This window comes from Mauremys mutica, chromosome 2, assembly GCF_020497125.1.
Source record: "Mauremys mutica isolate MM-2020 ecotype Southern chromosome 2, ASM2049712v1, whole genome shotgun sequence".
Classification (NCBI taxonomy): Eukaryota; Metazoa; Chordata; order Testudines; family Geoemydidae; genus Mauremys; species Mauremys mutica.
Genome location: NC_059073.1, coordinates 59,058,590 through 59,079,201, shown reverse-complemented (window position 1 = coordinate 59,079,201; position 20,612 = coordinate 59,058,590). Strand labels below are relative to the sequence as shown.

At 39.9% G+C, this 20,612-nt stretch overlaps 1 protein-coding gene across 4 annotated transcripts in view; it reads right to left on the bottom strand.

The window, feature by feature from the left end:
* Nucleotides 1–357: 357 nt before the first annotated feature.
* STAU2 (staufen double-stranded RNA binding protein 2) overlaps nt 358–20,612 on the bottom strand; it is a 218,373-nt gene continuing 198,118 nt past the window's right edge. For all 4 annotated transcript variants that reach the window (XM_045004505.1, XM_045004506.1, XM_045004508.1 and 1 more), the window contains 2 exons: nt 2,329–2,417; nt 358–1,452 (listed from right to left, as the gene is read on the bottom strand). In XM_045004505.1, coding sequence (XP_044860440.1) covers nt 1,359–1,452; nt 2,329–2,417 — 183 coding nt within the window. In that variant the 3' untranslated portion in view covers nt 358–1,358. The remainder of the gene's footprint in view (nt 1,453–2,328; nt 2,418–20,612) is intronic.

The following is a 20,612-nucleotide window of genomic DNA, read 5'->3' as shown; positions in this document are numbered from 1 at the left end:
TTGTGTGTCTTCGGGTCAGGTGAGTCAGACAGGTTGTGTTTTGTGGGTTATGTGCTTGTGAATCTTATGTAATTGTAATTCTATTGTTGTGCAGTCAACAGCTGTGTCATGTTTTTGTTGCATAAGATTTAAAAATGGAAAGCTCTTAAAAAAATTATATACTTGAGTCTAAAAGGAGCTTGTTACATATAAGTAGAACCATAGTTTCATAGGAGGCGGCCCCGTGGTAGAAGATATGGTCTAATCCAGTTCTTGTCATAGGTACTAGTTGTTCGGTGTAAGTTTTTGTGACTTTTCAAGTAGTTCTGCTAGGTGAATATTTTTAGAGAATAAAGAAGAGATGACACCACCATTGTACACATGAACTGATGTGGTTTTACTGCATTTGCCCACATATCTGAACATTCTGGTACTGAGTGCAGCTGCCAGTTTCATCTCTAATACCATTCCTTCTATAAGGAAAATCTTTACATCTGTTTCAACTGTTTTCTTCCCTTTTCTAGATAACATTTCAATCCTATCTGCTGTTCCTGATCAGAATGCAGTTATTAAAAACACTCAGTTGATGCAAACGGTGGGTTGATACAACACACAGAATGGGGTGTAGATGTGCTTCACACAACAGAGAGCAGAATTAAGGGGGAAATGTTCCTTGGAGGCAAGACGCCTCTCCAATTGATAACAGGGAGGGAAATCAAATACGGTAACTGCTTTTCCTGGAGAATATTGCGATTGATCATTACTAACATCAGTTCATGTTTAAGCAAAACCTTTTCATGATTTAAACGTCTGTTTGCATACAACTCTGAGTAGTGCATCTTAAAGTCATACATATTGATATAGAATGAAGAATGCATAATGGCTGCATAAAAAGATAAGCCGTATGACTATATATGAAGACAACAGCTACAATTCTCACAGCACTGTCATTGGTTAATTTTAAAATATTCAAGCATTTATTTTAAAAAAGAGTAAAGCTGAACTTAAACTACACTATGAAAAAATTGGGTAACTGAATCAATGCTGACTCATATTAATCAGTTTTAAACTTTACCTTTTTTTCATAACACTTTGTTAATTAATTGTTATTTTAAGTTCCAGTAACATGATCAGATTTCTGCTGCCTCTGGGCAATTGAGTTATGATCTGATCTCAAGTTCTGAGGGACATGCTCAATTTTATTTCCCCCCAGTTGAATAAACAGTACCATGTATACTATCTCTTGTGTTAGAATAGTGTTGTCTTCACATAAGACTCAAATAATGGTATTAGTCATTCATTTCCTTGTACACATACACCCTATTGCGTGTTGACAGGTTTATAAGGATGCAGTGGCGGCCGTGGGTGCTGGGAAGCTCCTAGACGACAGCCTTTGAATCCTTGCAGTCCTGAGCAATGGTGCCTGAGTTAGTCTGTTTATTGTCTGCTTTCTCTCCCAGATGCTTGACTTGTCTGAAAGATTAATACATTAACAAGAGCGGTAAGGTCCAGGGTTGCACATCTTTAAGACATGTTTATTAGCAGATGGCACATGAGATTCAAAGGTCACCATGAAAGGTGACATTTTAAAGTGAAACAACAATATTTATGTTCAGATACTATGCTGATGAGATCATGTGGAAAATGTTTCTGATTAAATCAGTTTTATAAATAGGCACAGTGTATCTATTGAAAATTCCAAATGCCACTTATATTTATAGTCTATCTTTTATGCTGCTATTTGGTAATGTAAGACTACTTTGTTCCTTTTGCTACATTAAAAGTTGGAAAAATGTACTAGTTTGTACAAACAATCCTATTTCTTTCAAAATAATTAATTTAAAAAAAATCCACTATGAAACTTACATCTATTGTATATTCCTCAGAGCTAAAATTCCAGATCAGTGTTCTTAAGGACTGAAAGAAATTCTGCTTTACTTTCAAATTCTTTAGGATAAAATTGACATTACATACATAAACACTGATTGGCAGAAAGCTACTTACATGCAACATCATGCACTGTAACCTGTTTGACTAAAAGCAAGATGGATCACTAAAATAAAATTTCCAGTTACTCATGTTAGGCTAATTACATAATAGCCATACAATTAAAAAGAAAAACTTTGCATGAGAAGGCTGGCTGCATCATTACTAGTTAGTAAACACTACAACTAGCACTAAAAAGTGAAATGCTTTTTATGTGAGCAAATTGTCAAATTATATGTGAATTCTAGAGGAAATGAACTACAGTTTTTGCTAAGTTCTAAAAGGGCAATTAAGCTTTTAATCAACATTTTTATGTGGCACAGCACACAGGCATTAAAATATAAAAGACTAAATGACACTTACTTTTCAAGTGTTCCATTTTCAACCTTCATAGCCCCTTCCACTGGATCCAGTCCCTGTTCCGAAAACTGTTTCAAGGCACTTAAAGCTGCCTGAATAAAAAATGAGTTGTCAACGACTAGTATTGTAATGATATAATTAAGGTAGTCACTAATGGCAGTTCTTTTTAAATGCATCTCTTATATATTGCGGCAAATTAAGTTAGGATGGTAGTAAAGAGTCTATAGTACAATGCTATGATAAAGTGCTGGTTTGTGAGCAAACATAATGATATATTCACCTCTCTGTGCATATGAGTAACTCCCATTAAGGGTTAATGAAAGTTGTGTTACTAGCATTAAGGAGAGAATATGCCCATTAGAATTCTCACTTCTCTAGCCTATGAAGTCTTCCCAACCTTTCTTAGTGTGTTTATGGAGCTCACACTTCCCTTTGGTCCTGAGGAGGGAATCTTAGGTCAGTCATTCTTGCAAAACTCATAGACTTTACGGTCAGAAGGGACCATCATGATCAGCTAGTCCAGTGGTTCTCGGCCCACGGGCCGCATTGGCCCAATTAACACACAGCTGTGACCCACCTGTGCACTAAAAAAAAAAAAATGTGCCGGTTGGGCCTGGCAGGGGGTGGGACTGGCTGAGGGGGAGAGGTGTTGGTAGCCCTGCTGCAGCGCTCTTGGCAGCAGCTGGGGAGGTGAGTGCGGCAGGGGGGCAGTGTGTGGCAGAGTGGGTCTCTGGGCAGTGAGGGGGTAGAGGGAGAAGGGCAGCATGGAACTAGGGGTATGCAGGGGGGCTGTTTTACTTGGGGCTCTGGTCCTGTAGCCATGGGGTCCTGGTTGCCTGCCCCACAGCCACGGGGCCCCCACTCCATGGTGGTGGGGTGTGTATGTGCTGGAAACAGGGGTTGGGGGGGTTAGCGGGGGCGGTCTCTGGGTAGGGGGGTCAGTGCGGTGTGTGGTGCGGATCTGCCCCCGAGGAGAAGGGACAGGCTGGCAGTGCAGGGCTGGGTGGGCCAATATGTCTGGCACAGTGGTTCTCACCTGCAGCCCACAATGGTAAATAGGTTGAGAATCACTGATCTAGTCTGACCTCCTGCACATTGCTGTCCACAGAGCCTCACCCACCCACTCCTGTCACAGACCCTTAACCTCTGGCTGAGTTACTGGAGTCCTCAAAAATCATGATCTAAAGACTTCAAGTTACAGAGCATCCAAGAGAGTTGAGTCGTATCAGGGCCGGCTCCAGGGGTTTTGCCGCCCCAAGCAGAGCGATTGCGATCTGCGGCAATTCAGCGGGAGGTCCTTCGCTCCGAGCAGGAGCGAGGGACCCTCTGCTGAATTGCCGCCGAATACCTGGATGTGCCACCCCTCTCCGGAGTGGCAGCCCCAAGCATCTGCTTGCTAAGCTGGTGCCTGGAGCCAGCCCTGGGTCGCGTAATGTAATAAAAAGGAGGAACACTGAAAGGGTAGTGGTGGAGGAACATGCCTACATTCCAACAGCCAGATCTAGAATAGCACTGTGGGTGGCACTGATATATCTTATACATGGGTCAATGAAAGACACTTAGAAGGTACATGAGCCTATGCTGGATGCACTGTACACTTTGTATTCTGTGTTGTAATTGAAATCAATATATTTGAAAATGTAGAAAACGTCCAAAATTATTTAAATAAATGGTATTCTATTATTGTTTAACAGTGTGATTAATAGTGATTTTTTTTAATCGCACAATTAATCACGATTAATTTTTTTAATCGCTTGACAGCCCTATTAATTTTGTTTTCTTCTTTTCTGAAATCCTCTTGGCACTTCTTGGATCACTGAAGGCTTCCCAGAATATGACATCAGGTATAGATTGCAATGAGGGTTCTGATATTTGTGATGCCACAGTCTTGGATACCTTCAGTGAACCAGGAAGTTTTGAGAGAGTCTCAGAGAAAAAAAAAGAATTTTAAAAAGTTAGTTAAAACTTTTTGTATGCTCAATGCTCGATGCAGCCTAGTTATTAGGGACATTTAGATAATGAAATCTGTTTTTCAGGTTAGCTTTGTATTTCAACTTTAAGACAAAACAGGTGGCAACTTGTTTGTCATAATGGGTGTGTTCTGAAGATGAGATATGTAGTATCTGAAAGTTTCATAATCAATGCTTGCTAATTAATCATGGAAAAGCTTTTGTCTCAGTTGCCAGAGCAGTCAGCAGAGAGAAGAGGGATTTACCTAGCAAACTGAAGCAGGTGTAGGGGAGGAGACAGAAGCAACGGAATAAAGAATGCACTTAAAAAAAAAAATTTAAGTCCTATCAATTGTAATATTTATCTGGCACGTAAATACCTTGCAATGCCGGCTACAAAAGTGCCATGCAAATGCCTGTTCTCACTTTCTGGTGACATTGTAAATACGAAGAAGGCAGCATTATCTCCTGTAAATGTAAACAAACTTGTTTGTCTTAGCGATTAGCTGAACAAGAAGTAGAACTGAGTGGACTTGTAGGCTCTGAAGTTTTACATTGTTTTGTTTTTGAGTGTAGTTATGTAACAAAAAAAATTTACATTTGTAAGTTGCACTTTCACGACAAAAATTGTACTACTATACTTGTATGAGATGAATTGAAAAATACTATTTCTTTTATCATTTTTACAGTGCATATATTTGTAATAAAATATAATATACACTTTGATTTCAATTACAACACAGAATATAATATATATGAAAATGTAGAAAAACATCAAAAATATTTAATACATTTCAATTGGTATTCTATTGTTTAACGGTGCGATTAAAACTGCGATTAATCATGATTAATTTTTTTTAGTTAATTGCCTGAGTTAACTGTGAGTAATCCACAGCCCTAAAAATTAACACACATTTCTGTGTCAAAAGCTATGTTAGAGAGGACATTCAACAAAATGATCTAGGCTGAATTTATTTTTTGCTCTGTAATTCACCTTTATCCTGAAATCAGTAGTTTTCCATTCCTCAAGGGCCAACCCCAGAATAAACATTTAGAAATTGGATTGTTCAATGAAGTTTCTTTATTCCTACTTGTCAACATGAACAGGTTCTCTGTATGCTTTTATCTGAATTTTCAGTTCCGGTTGGACCAGAGACACAGCTATCACCCCAAGAATCACACACAGGTTACTGTTGGAACAAAATGCTGGATCTGCTTTCACAATTAAAGTGATAGTTATGTTTCCTGGATTCTCTCAATAGTGCCTTCCCTTGAAAAGTATGTTAACACAATTTAAATATTGCTAGAGAATGTGTATCCGGGCCAGCTGAATAGCAGCACAAGGATTGTTATGCTGCATTATACTAGTGGTCCATCCATTCCAATATCCTGTTTCTGACAATGAACAGTACTTAAAGCTTTCAGAAGACAGCACAAGAAACTCCAAAATGGGCAAGCATGGAGTAACTTGACCCTCAGAGAAGTTTCTTCCTAATTCTGGGCAGTTAGTAGTTGGCTTATATCAAAAAGCACATTTTAATCTTATCAAATGCAATTATGGATTTTTATTATCCATATAAATATCTGAACCTTTAAAAATATCCTGCTAAATTTGTGTTTATCACCTACATGCCCCCCTTGCCCTGCCACTCAGTTCCTTCTTGACTTCCAATGTATTAACACTGATAACTTCTTGTCTGCTCTCGGCCCCCTCCTCCATTGATGTAGTTGTTGATTCCCTCCATTCTACAGTCTTCACCACCCTCAACTCCTTTGTTACTCTCTCCCATCACATAGTCTGCCTTACCAAAGCCCAGTGTTGGATCAACCCAAGTATCTGCTTCCTCTGTTCCACCTCTAGCAACTCTAGGAAAGTCATATGATCATGCAAGCTTCCTCCACAACAAATTTGTTCTCTTCCTTGTGCAGTTCTGCTACTTTCCTAGCCAAGCAGCTTTATTTTTTCACCTTGACTGACATGCCCTATTCCCTCCCCTCCCTTCTCCTCTGATAAGATTTCTCATCTACTCTCTTCTAACCCTTCCATATGCTCCAGTGGATACCCCTCCCCATCCCATTCTGCTTTGTCTCTCTTGTCCCACTCTCCCTTATCCTTCTCAAAGGCTCCTTCCCCTAACAATACAAGCATGCTTTAGTCTCCTCCATCGAAAAGAATTAAATCAAAATTCTACCCTTGACTCCCACCTGCCTCTCCAAACATTATCCATTTACTGCCAAGCTTATTGAACACACCATGTATGACTGCTGCCTTGAGTTCCTCTCCTCCAACTTCATTCTTTACCTTCTTTAAACCACCTTCCTGACCTTGAAACTGCTCTTGTTAAAGTCTCCAGTGACCTCTATTCCATCTTTGTTCTCCTTGAGCTCTCACAGGCCTTTGACAGCACTGACCCACTCGCTACTTCTTAAATTTCAGTTTTCTATTGGCTTTTGAGACTCTGTTCTCTCATGTTGCTCTTTCTGTGGACTGTTGAGTGTGTCCTCTTCTCCTCTTTCTAGTGGGTATTCCTCAAGGCTCAGTCTTTGGCTCCCTACTCTTCTCTTGATACCTTTTCTTTCGGAGCTCTTAACCACAAGCATGGCTTCAGAAACCATCTCTATATTGACTACTCACAAATTTACCTCTCTATTAAAGGTTTGCCTCTTTCCATCCAATCTCAGATCTTCATCTATCTTTCTGACATCTCCATATGGATGTCCAGCTGGCAACATGGCCAAAACTGAGCTTTTGAACTCCAACCCAAAAGCCTTCCTATTTTTCCTTCACATTGAATAATTCTACCTTTCAGTCACTCAAATGAGTTATTTCCCTCTTATAAATCTCTGCACATCCAGACCATGTCCAAGTCTCACTGCTTCTACCTACATAATATTTCTAAGATTTGTCCTATTTTATCTGTCCAGTCTGCCAGGAGCTCATCATCTCACACCTCAATTTATGTAATTTCCTCTCTAGCACTGAAGCCAGCCACACTGCCTCCCTCAGGTCAATTCAAAATGCTGATGCTAGGATAATCTTACTGACACTGGCATTCTGACCATATCCACCCCCTTTGCTGTTTCCTTCCAGTGGCTACCTGTCTTCCACTGCATGAAACAGAATCTCCTTGACTTTGTCTTCAAGGCCCATCATCCTTTAGCCCCACCCTATCAGATCTATGAGCTCTCAACCTTTACCTTTTCTCTACCAATAATGCCAGCCATGATTTTCTGATTAGCTCCTTGTCCTTCAATCACCTCTATGCTTTCTCCTATGCCACCTCCTATGCATGGGGAAAACCTCAGTGTTATAATTTGTAAAGCCATCACCTTATCCTCATTAAGACATCTGCTGTGATGCCTACAAAATCAATACTGTCTGGCATTGGTTAGGGCAGTGGCAAACTGAGACGTCTGCTTTTCTGTTACCTCATCCCCATTTGTCTGTTTAATCCATCTGTTACTTCCTGTCTGATGCCAAGATTGTAAATTCTCTGGGGCAGGAACTGTTGTCTTGTTTTAACATGTCTGTATAGTGCAGGATGGATTGATTTAAATCAGCATAAAGGAAACCTTGATTTAAGAAATCAATTTTTAACTTGTTTTCAGTTGGTACTTATTAGGTATTTTCCTAAAGAAAGGTTGGTTCTCACTGGCTGGTAACCATTTAAAAATGTTGACTTGCAACTAAATATAGTCTTTATACTAAATTTGTTACTATTATTTGCTAACCACACATATTTAAGCAATTATATATCTTAGCATGCATTGATTCACGTTGTTTATTTTTACATTATGTTAGGAAATGATACACTTCTTATTTACTGGATGATTACTTTTTTTTTAGTTGTGATTTGCATCAAGCTCTATTTGGATAAAAATTGGAATTCAATTAAAAATGCACAAAAAGCACTTTAAAATTGTTTCCTACATAAACCAACCTTAAATGTTCTGGATACTTTTTTATATAAGTTTATCAAAACACGTTTTGTATTGAAAACCAGCTGGTTTATTAAACAACAGACGCATTATCTGTAGTTACTGAATTGAATTGATTGTTTCTGGTCACCATGTCTTTAAAGACTTTTGAGCCAGTAGATTTCATTCTCACATCTAGTTTGTATTTGTAGATTGAGGAAAGCAAGCTTTCCAGCTATTTCAGCTCCCAATCAGTTTCTTAACTTTCAATGAACTAGCCATTAAACTGTACTAGTTGAATAAACTGAAATGAAGAAAGCATTCTCTCTATACCTGCAGAAAGCTGCCAAATGCTGATTTAGCACTTCAACAAACTGGTTCCAGGTGCTTATTCAGTGATTTCCACCAGTTCAGCGGTTTGACTTTCTTTAAAGCTTTGGCAGCAAACATGTACTGCTTAATATATTCTAAATTAAATGTAGTCTGTATTAAATATAATTAACGATTTTAGTATTATAGTGAGTTTAGGCTTTTAACATAGGTTATCAGAATTGTAAATAGGTTTATTTCTAAGAAGCAAAATGTATTAATTTAAATAGAAAAACTGATTTAAATAAAAATTAATATTTTAATTTACAATAATTTTTTTTCTTTTTATCCATGCTGCTCTACATCCTAGCACAATGGAGCCATGATTCTTGATTGGGTCTTATAGGTGATATTATATTAATTAATAAGCATCCAGCTTCTATTTTGTAGAAGTGAGTTCACAGGTTAATTATGTGCTGTTACCTTCGCAAAAACTCATGGAGGATAGGTGAGGTCCCAAGGGACTGGAGAAGGAAGTTACTGATCTTTAAAAAAGTGAATGAAGAGGACCCAGAGAATCATAGACCAGTCATCCTAACTTTGGTACCTGGAAAGATACTGGAACAAATTATTAAACAATCAGTTTGTAAGTACCTGGAGGATAATCGGGTTATAAGGAATAGCCAGCACAGATTTGTCAAGAACAAATCATGGCAACCAACCTAATTTCCTTCTTTGACCAGATTAATGGCCTAGTGTATAGGAAGAAAGCAGTAGATGTGATATATCCTGATTTCAGTTGACTTTTGACACAGTCTCACTTGACAGTCTCAAAAGCAAATGAGAGAAATGTGGTCTAGATGAAATTGTTATAAGGTGAGTGCACCACTGGCAGAAAGATCGTACTCAGAGTAGTTATCTACGTTTGCTCCAATCGAGAGGGCGTAGTTAGTGAGGTCCCATACGGGTCAATCCTGAGTATAGTACTATTCAATATTTTCATTAATCATTTGGTCAATGGATGGAGAATCTGCTTATAAAACTTGCAGATGACACCAAGCTGGGAGGATTGCAAGCACTTTGAAGACAGGATTAGAATTCAAAATGACCTTGATACATCGGAAAATTGGTCTGAAATCAGCAAGATGAAATTCAGTCAAGACAAGTGCAAAGTATTCACTTACACCCCAGAATTATTCCTTCCTATTAACAAGAGTGTTGTATGTAAGACATGAGTGGTAATTATTCCACACTACTTGGTACTGGTGAAGCCTCAGCTGGAGTACTGTGTCCAATTCTGGGTGCCACTTCAAGAAAAATGTCGACAAATTTGAGAGTCCAGAGGACAGCAACAAAAATGATCAAAGGTTTAGAAAACCTGACCTATGAGGAAAGGTTAAAAAAACTGGGCATGTTTAGTTTTGAGAAAAGAAGATGGAGGAGGGACCTGATAATCGTCTTCAAATATGTTAAGGACTGTTATATAGAGGACAGTTATCAATTGTTCTCAGTGTCTACTGAAGGTAGGCAAGTAGTAATGGAGATTTAAGTTAGATATTAGGAAAAACTTTCTAACTATAAAGGTTGTTAAGTTCTGGAATGGGCTTCCAAGGAAGGTTGAGGAACCCTCATCACTGGAGGTTTTTAAAAACAGATTGGACAAACAGCTGTCAGGGATGGTCTAGGTATACTTGGTCCTGCCTCGGTGCAGGGGATCAGACTTGATGACCTCTCAAGGTCCCTTTCAGCCTTGCATTTTTATGATTCTGTGAACTACAAGTTACTGAAAACAATTGTCAAGAGCCAAAATGGGCCTGTACAGACTTCTTTTTTAATTCATTGTTAAAATTATCAGGATCAGAATAAATTTTCTTTGTTACATATTTAGTACTGTTTTACTTGACTAACTGCCTACTGTGGAGATATGCTAAAGAGGATTAAAAGTCGTAGAGTATCTTCAACAAGTATTTCTTTAATCTTTGCTGAAACCCTATTTTGGAACTTCTTAGAGGAATATTACCCTGGATCTCACAATAGAGTTCGTAAAAACATCTATTTTCCTGTTTCTTTGGCAGTGGAAGAATATCACTGCAAAAATAAACTGTGCTGAATGAAGGCATTGGTCTTTACTACCCTGATGTCAAGGATGGAAACATGGGACATTTTTATTTGATTTATATAGTAGGGAAAATATTCAGTAAGATACCATTCAATGTTAAATAATATTTGTAATACACCTCCAAAACTTTAAAAAGAAATCTTGATGCTCATTTTGTGAAAACAATCCAATTAGTCTCACTTTTCTTGTAACATTGAGAACAGAGGTGCGTGCACACATACTTCTCACCAGGGCCAGCTCTACTGTTTTTGCCACCCCAAGTAGCGCGCTGAATTGCTGCGGGATGGCGGGGGCAGTCCGTGTGACGTTAGGGCGGCACGTGCATTTCCGCGGCGGTGGCAATTCGGAGGCAGCTTCTGTCTTCAGCCGGAAGACAGAAGCTGCGCCCCTGCGGACAGATGAACATAGAAGCTGCTGCCGAATTGCCGCGGCTGCGGAAATGCGCGTGCTGCCCTATGGGCACACAGACCGTCCCTGCCGTCCGGCGGCAATTCGGCGCGCTGCTTGGGGCATAAACACAGGGACTGCCGCCCCTTGCAGATTGCTGCCCCAAGCACCTGCTTGGGATGCTGGTGCCTGGAGCCGGCCCTGCTTCTCACAGAGATCCAAACATGGCCAAAACAAAAAGTAAACTAACAATATTTTAAACTACCTCTCTTTAGTATAAATAGCACTATCTATCACTGTTTCATGATTTGTGATACTGTGCGGGAATGTAGCAAACTCAGGTCTAAAGTAAAGGTCTACCCTAAACTACTGAAGTCAGTTCACAAATATCCTTGAATTAGCTTGTGGAATTTATCACACAGTAATAGCTCGCAAGACACTTTGTGAGGGGGAAGTTAAGCTTCCAGGTGCTCAACAATGTCTCGTGCTTCTCCTGCCCATCTCTTCTGGGAAAGGTGTGGAAAGTGTCATCTTAACTCTGCATTTTTCCAATTTTCTAGCGTGTGTACACTGTCTTGCAAAGCTACCCGTCTTGTAAGATGTAGGTAAGGAGATCTTAACTCTATAGTTCATGGTTTTACAATGCTTGGATTTAGGAAATTAAACTCTTTCTTTTTGGAAGAACACAAGAAGCACCAGGCACCACTGAACACCTGTAACCTTAACTCCACAGTAACAAAAGAATGTTTTTTGGGAGGTGAGGGGAGGTCTTTTTTTTTTGTTTGTTTTGTTTTTGAGAAAATGGGAAAGTGGAAGACTACTGTAGGAAACACAATTGAGGGGCATTGCATGGAGAATAGGGATGTGTAGAGATTTCCTGGATGTACGTCCAGCCCCTTAATTATGAATTGTTTCTCTGCTTCCTTCTGGCTTCCCCATATTTCTGTTAGGAGCCAGGATGGGGACAACTGATAACTGAGGGGCTGCGAGCGGGAATGGACCTGGTAGCTGCATTCCTCACAGCTCTTTCTCATTTACCAGCTCCCCAACTCCGTGCCCACGATAAACTTGGAGAAGCTGGAGGTAGGAAGGAAGCTAGTAGCTGAGCGGCTATGCAGAGTAGAAGCAGAAGGGGGGTTTAAGTTTTGTGCAATAAAGAAGAGCTACAAGCAAAGACAATGGGCTAATTTTCATCCATAATTCAATTCTATGGCCTCACTGGACTTACACCCCACATGAATTTGGCTTGATAAAAATAACTTCTGAACGTTAGTTAAATGTAAAAGGAAAAAAATGGAACATTTGACAATGAATCTGGTGAACAATGTCTGTTTTTAAAGGCTTGATACTTCCTTCCATTGAGAGTTTTCTTACAAGAGAGCATCTGCACAGATTATATATATATATATAGCGCAAGAGAGAAATATTTCTCTCCCCCAGAAGATTTTACAACTGTTTTGTGAATAAAGACCCATAGGTTATACAACAGATGTTTTTGGCACTGCAGTAACTATACAGAAAACAATGATACATGAAATGTGTAAAAGATATGATGCCAACAGGATGCGCTACATTGCTCTTTATTTGTCTTGGCTGCCATTTCTATTATAAAAATGTGTGTATATCAGGATGGAGATGGAGGTTTCCAGTTATTTTGGCTATTTGTAGCTTTACTTAAGTCAATTTGCAATTAATGAATGGTATTGAAATTTGTGAATATTCTTCCTGCTTCCCTCTATAGGGATTAAATGTTTTGTAATGACAATCTAACAACATTAAGTCATTCTTTCACAGAGACCAGTAGGCAGAGCCTGCACTAGAGCATGTGTATTTCAGCTCACGTCCACATGATAAAGATTTCATGGGGTCTTTTTAACACAGCATACAGCTGTTTTTTCTCTCTTTAGATCTGTTGCATTTCAGAATCTTCCTATGAAACTCAAATAGCCAAATGTTGTCTTCAATGTGTGTTTCCAGTTGACTTTATTGCTTGTATCTCAGAGTAGATTATGACCCTAATTATTCCTATCAAGTACTCAGTGACCACAAACTTCATCACAGGAATGCCACAGTCCTGGTAAATATACCGTTCAAAAGTGTCAGCTCACGGTGAGGTGCCTTCAATCTCCAGTTATCATGGATGGTACCTAGCCCAAAATGCCTCAATCTGAGACAGCACAAAAAATACTGCAACCAGCATTCACAAGTAGACTATGTACACCCTGAAAACACATGTGGGGCGGGGTCAGGCCCGGGTTGGCCCTCCCTCCATATTCTAGCCACCGAGCTCTCTCTCTGCACCCCAACTGGTCCCTCCCTTGTATCCATAGCTGCCAGATCCCGCCTGTCCCAGCCCCGCAGGTAAGCAGAGATGCCACGCCTCTCTCAGCTCTGTCTCACCGAGGGACCTCAGAGCCGAACCAGGAGGGGTGACAGGGCCAGGCCCTAGTTGCCCACCCTGGCGAGGGGAGCGGGTCGCAGGGAGGTGCAGGCTGGAGCTGCATCCTGGGTCCTTGCCACCATGACAGGGAACATGACACTGCCCCCACCTTGAGTGTGAGACCACACGTACCCCTCCAGCATCCCCCAAATTCTCCCTCCCAGTACACTCACCCAGCACCCCCCCAAATATCCTCTCCCAGTACATACACACACATCCCTCCAGGCCCCCCAGTTTTGGGGGTTTGATTTTGAAGTTCGTGGTCATCTCTTAGCATTGTTGCTAATGTGGACAAACTCCTGCTGGGGCTTGTAGCTTTTTTTTAATTCATCAAATCTGTACTAGGTATCTGATAAAAGATTTCATTTGTTATTTGACATATAGACCAATGTGTTAATAAAAAAACCCCTTTGTTTCAATAAATAGATTAGGCTACTTTTGAGCTAGTTTTTAACTGACTTGAGGCTATTAATGCAGTAGAAATCTGGCAACCACTCCTCTCACAGAGTTCAGTGCCTAACTCTGCCTGGGATACTTTTTCCTCTCTTCTCTTCAAGTCAGGTGCCTAGGATGTTTCTTACAAGAAGCTAGGGTAGGGGGGGTGAGGGGAGAGTGGAGAACCTTCCTCATATCTTTTAACCCATGGTTAGGGTACTTAGCTGGAGATGTGGGAGATCTTTGGCTCAAGTCATCCCTCTGCAAGATGAAGAGAAGGGATTTAAACAGGGTTCTGCCATCCCTGAGGTGAATACCCTAACCAGTGGTATATAATATAGGACAGGGGTAAGCAACCTATGGCACATGTGCCGAAGTTGGCACGTGAGCTGCTTTTCAGTGGCACTTACACTGCCTGGTCCTGGCCACCGGTCCAGGGGGACTGCATTTTAATTTATTTTTAAATGAAGCTTCTTAAACATTTAAAAAACCTTATTTACTTTACATATAACAATAGTTTAGTTATATATTATAGACTTATAGAAAGAGACCTTCTAAAAACGTTAAAATGTATTACTGGCACGCGAAACCTTAAATTAGAGTGAATAAATGAAGACTCGGCACACCACTTCGGAAAGGTTGCCGACCCCTGATATAGGATATTCTGATGTGGAACTTCCTCAGTCCCTTCTGTTAAAGCTGTTCCACTTCAGGAACATAAAGAGTCAGCAGATCAGAGAGAGTACATGCAAGCATGAAACTGAGACTATAGGAGGTTAGAGCAGTCACCCTGGATGTGGGTGATCCAGGATCCAGTCCCCAGGCTCCAATCACTCTCCACTTATTTATCTGCAGTGGAACAGCTTGAGCAGGATAGACTGAGGGAGCCCCACATTGGAATATCCTATAGCCCAGTGCTTAGGGCTGGCAGATCCCTGCTACACTTCCTTCTCCTCCTCAGTTGGGGGGACAGGAACTTGAAAAAGCAGTCTCCCACGTATCAGGTGAGTCCTTTAACCACTGGGCTAAAAGTTAAGAGGGAGGTGTCCCTGCTCCCCCCCAGCCATTTTGTGTGGAGTTACGCATGCTCTCAGCACCCCTACACAATCAGGCTCTGCAGGCATGTTAGAGGGAGGACACCAGTCTTGCCCCAGTTTGTAAATTGTACTGGGGCTTAGGCAGGCAGATGCCTAGAGTGAGGCAGCAGGGCACATGCTCAGAGCCAGAACTTAGGTGCTATGTGTGTTCAGGTGTCACAGAGTTTGGTGGAATCTGAGTGGGTGTTTTGTGAAGATCCATGGGGCATAAATCTGGGATTTCAGTGCCTAAAATGGCAGGTGCCTAAGTCCCTTTGTGAATCTAACCCTAAATCCCTGATTGCATCTGCATGCAGAAACCTCTAAATTTCAGCACTTCTTACTGCAAGAGCAAAACTGGACCTGCAGTTGTTTGTCAACAAAAATGGAGATCAGTGAATGACAAAACCCTAAATTTCTCCTGGTTTAGAAAACAATAAAAAGTATGGAGATCTTTTCTCCAGTGTTGGCTAACTACTGGCATACACTCAATGCAATCCTATTGAAGTCAAAGGTGTTTCCACCAGCAATGAGTATGGCTTCATACCTTTTTAATATATGGATTGAATTTCAAATTTAAAGGCTGTTAGGCAATCAGTGCCAGGCCTGTTGTGAGTTTGAGGGCTTGGTGTTCCAAGAATACCAAACTGTCTTAGCAATAATTTTAAACACAGACACTCTCCCTCTCGTTGAAGGTCTAAGGCTTTCTTACTCTTTTTGGGATCAAATTTTCAGCTAGGCTTCTACCTGGCCTTGACTTTTTCACACCCAAAATTGCGGATGAACACGAATACAACTGCATGTATTTGCTTGTGCAAAATTATACATGGACAGGTGGCTGAGAATTTACTCCTTAAAATGGCTATTTAATCGGCCTTGGTTTATCAAGATGGCAATATATGCATATAAACTAAACAGAAATCACATGAGGGGTATTGAGAATAAATCCCTTTTCCCCACAGTTGCTATTGCAACTGAATTTCCTATGTCACAAACAATACATTCTGCTAGGAGTCTTTACCCGCTTCCTCACAATACCCCATGCTCTCCAGTTGATTAACCAATGTTAACATCTGTTTAAAAATTAAATTTCAGAAAGGCTTTTCACACTACACAATGTAAGCCTTAATTAAATGACTTCAAGCCCTTTTTGCAAATAGCTTATACCCAGTGTATTTCATGCATAGCATAATCTGATTAACTCATGTAATTTACATGGACATAGTATTTTCCAAAACAAATTAATCTCTGCACAAAGGAACATTCACCTGGTATGCACTAGGGGTTAAGGGTAATGGTTGCACCTGCCAAAGAGGGGAGGGGGAAAGAAGAGGGAATCCTCTGTTCAAACAAAAGATGATGATTCATGAATGTAGAACTTAGAACCCTTCTGAAAAAGTCGTCTGTGGTAGTTAAAGCTGTCCTAACCAACTTTAATGGATGCAACCAGTATTCGCATGGCAGATTTTCCATGTAGACACTGACCTTGCCAGGTTTATGGGGGTAATTATTAAGTAAGGATTAACTGTCCCTGAACACCTTTTCTAATGTATTAGGCACAAACAGGCTTCTAGCAACATCAGGCATGCATGTCTTCTTTCACCTATTGTCTTTTTATTGTACAAACATATTCATATTCTGAATTTCCCTATGTCCATTTCTCAGTATCCCAGGAACTGGATGGAATACAAGATCATGATCCACAGGGTTGTTGGGTGGGGGGGACCTTTAGCAGTCCACAGGAATAATGCAATTCGTTGTGTTGATTGACTTTCCACACCAGTAATTCAGTCTTTTGGCACTTTGATTTTTGCCTTATCTTAGCATGTGAACAGCCGGAGTATGGCCCTTGATCTCATTCCTGTAACTGTGCAGTAGCTCCAACAGCAGAGTATGCTGACGCATTATCTTTTAAGGTTTGAGATGCAGTTGTATGATCAGTCTGTGATAAGGCAGTTCTATCGCAGTATAGCATGAACCAAAACTGTTTCTGTACACGTTGGGTTTAAACAAACTACATTGAATCATGGCTTATTGGTAACATATTGGGTTTGTACGTTTTTTAATGTATGCTTTTGGGTGAAGAATGTTTGAGAATTTAACATGTACAGCTACATTCACTGCTAACATAAGTGAGCACAATGCTTCTGTGGGGCTTGATCCTGCAGGGGGCAAGTCACAGCGCTGTGTAGAAGAAGCTCAAGCTCATAATAATTAATAAAGACAAAAGAGAGCCAAGACAGAGCCTAGAGGAACTCAGTCCGGCACTGATTCTAGTGCTGAGGCATTGTCACCAAGTTTAGGCCTCATTCTTGTGTACAGGTGGGATTAGGAGGAGAATACACCGCTAAGAACCTCATTTTCACAGACAGGATTGCGCTTATGTCCATGTTTCCTCAGCCCCACTCCCCCTTTCTTGACTATGGTCTTGAGATAAAGTTAGCAGGTATGCAAGGAACATGGGCAAACTATTTTAAAATGCCTAAGTGCTGACTTTCAAAGGGATTTAAGGTATGTCTAACACTTTGAGCTGAGGAGTCATACCTGATATTCAACTTGAGGAAAACCACCCAAGCTAACATGCTAAAAAGGCAATGTGTAGCTGTGGTGGTGTGAGCAGCAGAAGGGGCTAGCTGCTGCCAGTCTGAGCTATGGACCAGGTATGGACCAGTCTGAGACCATAGGCATGTACCTGGTGCAGCTAGCTGCCTGCATGGCCACAGCTATGCTCTATTTTTAGCTCGCTAGCTCAATCAGAGCTAGTGAGGAGATGTCTCCTCAAGCTGGGAATCACACCCTCAGTTCAAAGAGTAGACATATCCTTTAACTCCTAAGTCATTTAAGTGCTTTTGAAAAGGTTACCCCATGAGCTCTTGTAATACTTGCTGTGAATGACTACTCTTACTTGTATCCACATGTAGCATCTGCTCACATTTGTGCTGGAGACTGTTGGTACCTGTCAGTAAATTTGAGTAACTATGGCAACAAGGCCAACAAGCTTATGCTCCCTGCCCTGCACCAAGCAAAGACTTCCAACCTCAAGGCCACACACAATGGAGTTGTAGCGGCTTGCCCCAGTGGTCAATTTGGCTGTACGGGTTTAGCTTCCATAGTCAAAAGTTAAAAAGGACTTAATTAGAATTCTTTTCTGAAAATATTTGTCCTTTAACTTGTATCTTCTAGGTGTAGTTTCCTGATAATGTTGATAGTCTTTTAAAAATAATGTTTATTTCTGAATCCAAGATTTAAACCATATTTTTCATTCAGTTATTACCATTCAAAGATGGAAACCAGAAGGATTAATGGCACACCACAGCTTTGACATTCTGCGAACATATAGTAAAAATATTATTTCTGAACTCAAATTTACATTGTATTTTACAGTGGAATTTCATTGAACCATGACCCAATGGAAACCTTCTGCAAACAATAAGTAGATCATAACTAGGGTGACCAGATGTCCCGACTTTATAGCGACAGTCCCGATTTTTGGGTCTTTTTCTTATATACGCTCCTATTACCCCCAACCCCCTGTCCTGATTTTTCACATTTGCTGTCTGGTCACCCTAATCATAACTCATTTCGGGAGCCATTCTATGTTCTAACTTGCTTTTGTTAGACTTACTGCTCTGATCATGCTGATACAAACAATGACTATTCAACCCAAAGAAACATTCACATCTTTGAAGACACACAGTGCCAAATTTTTAAATCAACCCCATCTCTAACATTGCATCTACAATCAAGTATAGGTGCAATTAATTAGAGGCACAAAATAGAAGTATTTAGATGTCTAACTACTGGATTTGTTAATGCAATCAGGCAATTAGATGTATAATGCTACAATTTGGGCCAGAACTTGAGTGTAGATGCAAAGTTGCAGGTCTAAAAATTATAGGCGATTTTAAGAAACCTGGCCCTCCAAACTAGACTGGACAAAGCTAGAAAATATACTCCAGCAGACTCTTGCACTGGCACACAGGATGAGCTATATGACCCAATATGTCTTTTCCAATGCTGACTTCTGTAATGATTAGAAATTATCCTTCTCAGCTGTGTACTCAGAACACTAGATCTAATTTAATTATGATTTATTTATAGGCATTTCTACATCAATTATACATCAAATTCTTCTGTGTTATATGGTTGCACCTTCACTGAAGTTAACCCTATTAATCCTGAGAGCTGGTTTTACTGAGGAGAATTTGGTCTCCTGATTAAAACTGAGCAAACTTTTTTGGCCAAATCTTTTTTGGTGAAAAAAATGCAGATTCTGTTACATTTCCCTAAATTGTTTGGTCAAACAAAACCTTAAAAAAAAAAAACGCCTGAAAAAAATGAAGTATTTTGTTTTGACATTTTCAATATGAAACATTTTGATTCAGGAGTACTGTTTTGAAATTTACTTAAATATGTACATGAGAAAATTTTAAATAATCAAATGAAGTTAACTTCTTTTAACTTTTCAATTTGCTGAAAATTTCAGTGAAATTAATTTTTGGTTTAAGCCAAACTATTTTTTTTTAAATCGCCAGCAAACCAAAAAATCTGCTATTCACACAGCTCTACTCCTTACTTTTAAAATGTACATTCAGGTCCTTAGCTGGTGGAAGCCTTTAAAGTCATCCGCTGAGGATCTGGTGCACATTTAAACATTTTCTCTTCATCAACAACGCTGTCTGCTGTGGCTCAGACTCCTGTATCAATGCTCTTACTTCTCTAACATAGCTTTCACTAAATGGCTGGTTGTTTAGCCAACAAGAGAGAACTTTGGCTCAATCCTGCTCTCATTGAATGAAACAGAAGCAGGACTGGGTTCTTTACATGAACAGTAATATTGTCCTAAACCATATGAGGTTGTAAGAACAGCAGTTGGCAGTCCATAGCATTTAGAAAGAAAAGAAGTAAGAGTGGAAAAATTTGTTTTTTACTGTGGTGAGACCTAGCATCAAAGACTTGACTGTTTAAAATTATAGACTCTTAATACATGTTTTAATTAAATAACTGCCTCAAAATGAGTTTTAATAAAACAGGAGATTTGCATTGACTCTGTTATTTAAACTTTTCTTCCTCAGCAATTGCCAGCATAAAGAATGGCCAAAAACTTGCATTAAAGATAAACTCACAAAGTGTAACCACACCAACATTTTAGGGCACAATGAAGGTCAAACCACCACATGATCTCAATACACACCCCATAATCATAATACTGTGTTGGGCAAGATGGAGGCAGTCACATAAGTAGGATTGTAACACATTCACACTGAGATCAAGGTGCTGAGATCAATGTACAGAGTAACATTATTATCCCTATTTTTAAAGATGGGGATACTGAGATGAAGAGAGACAAAGTAAATGACTGGCTCATGGCTGAACAACAGGCAGTTGCAGAACTGCGAGCTAGTCTAAGATAAAATAAATTTAACTTAGTGGGAAACTTAAAAGAATATAGCTTTAATTGTTTGAGGAATAAGGGAAATTTTTGAAAGGTAGAGAATATATGATGGTAGAAAATAAAAGCACTCTCTCCACTGTATTCCAATTTTTTAAGTCAAATGTGTGTCTAACTCCTGACAGTACCACCCACCAAACCTTAATTTTCTCATGAATTTTAAACCTGTAAACATTTTTCAGGAACTAGAAAAAGAATTCTA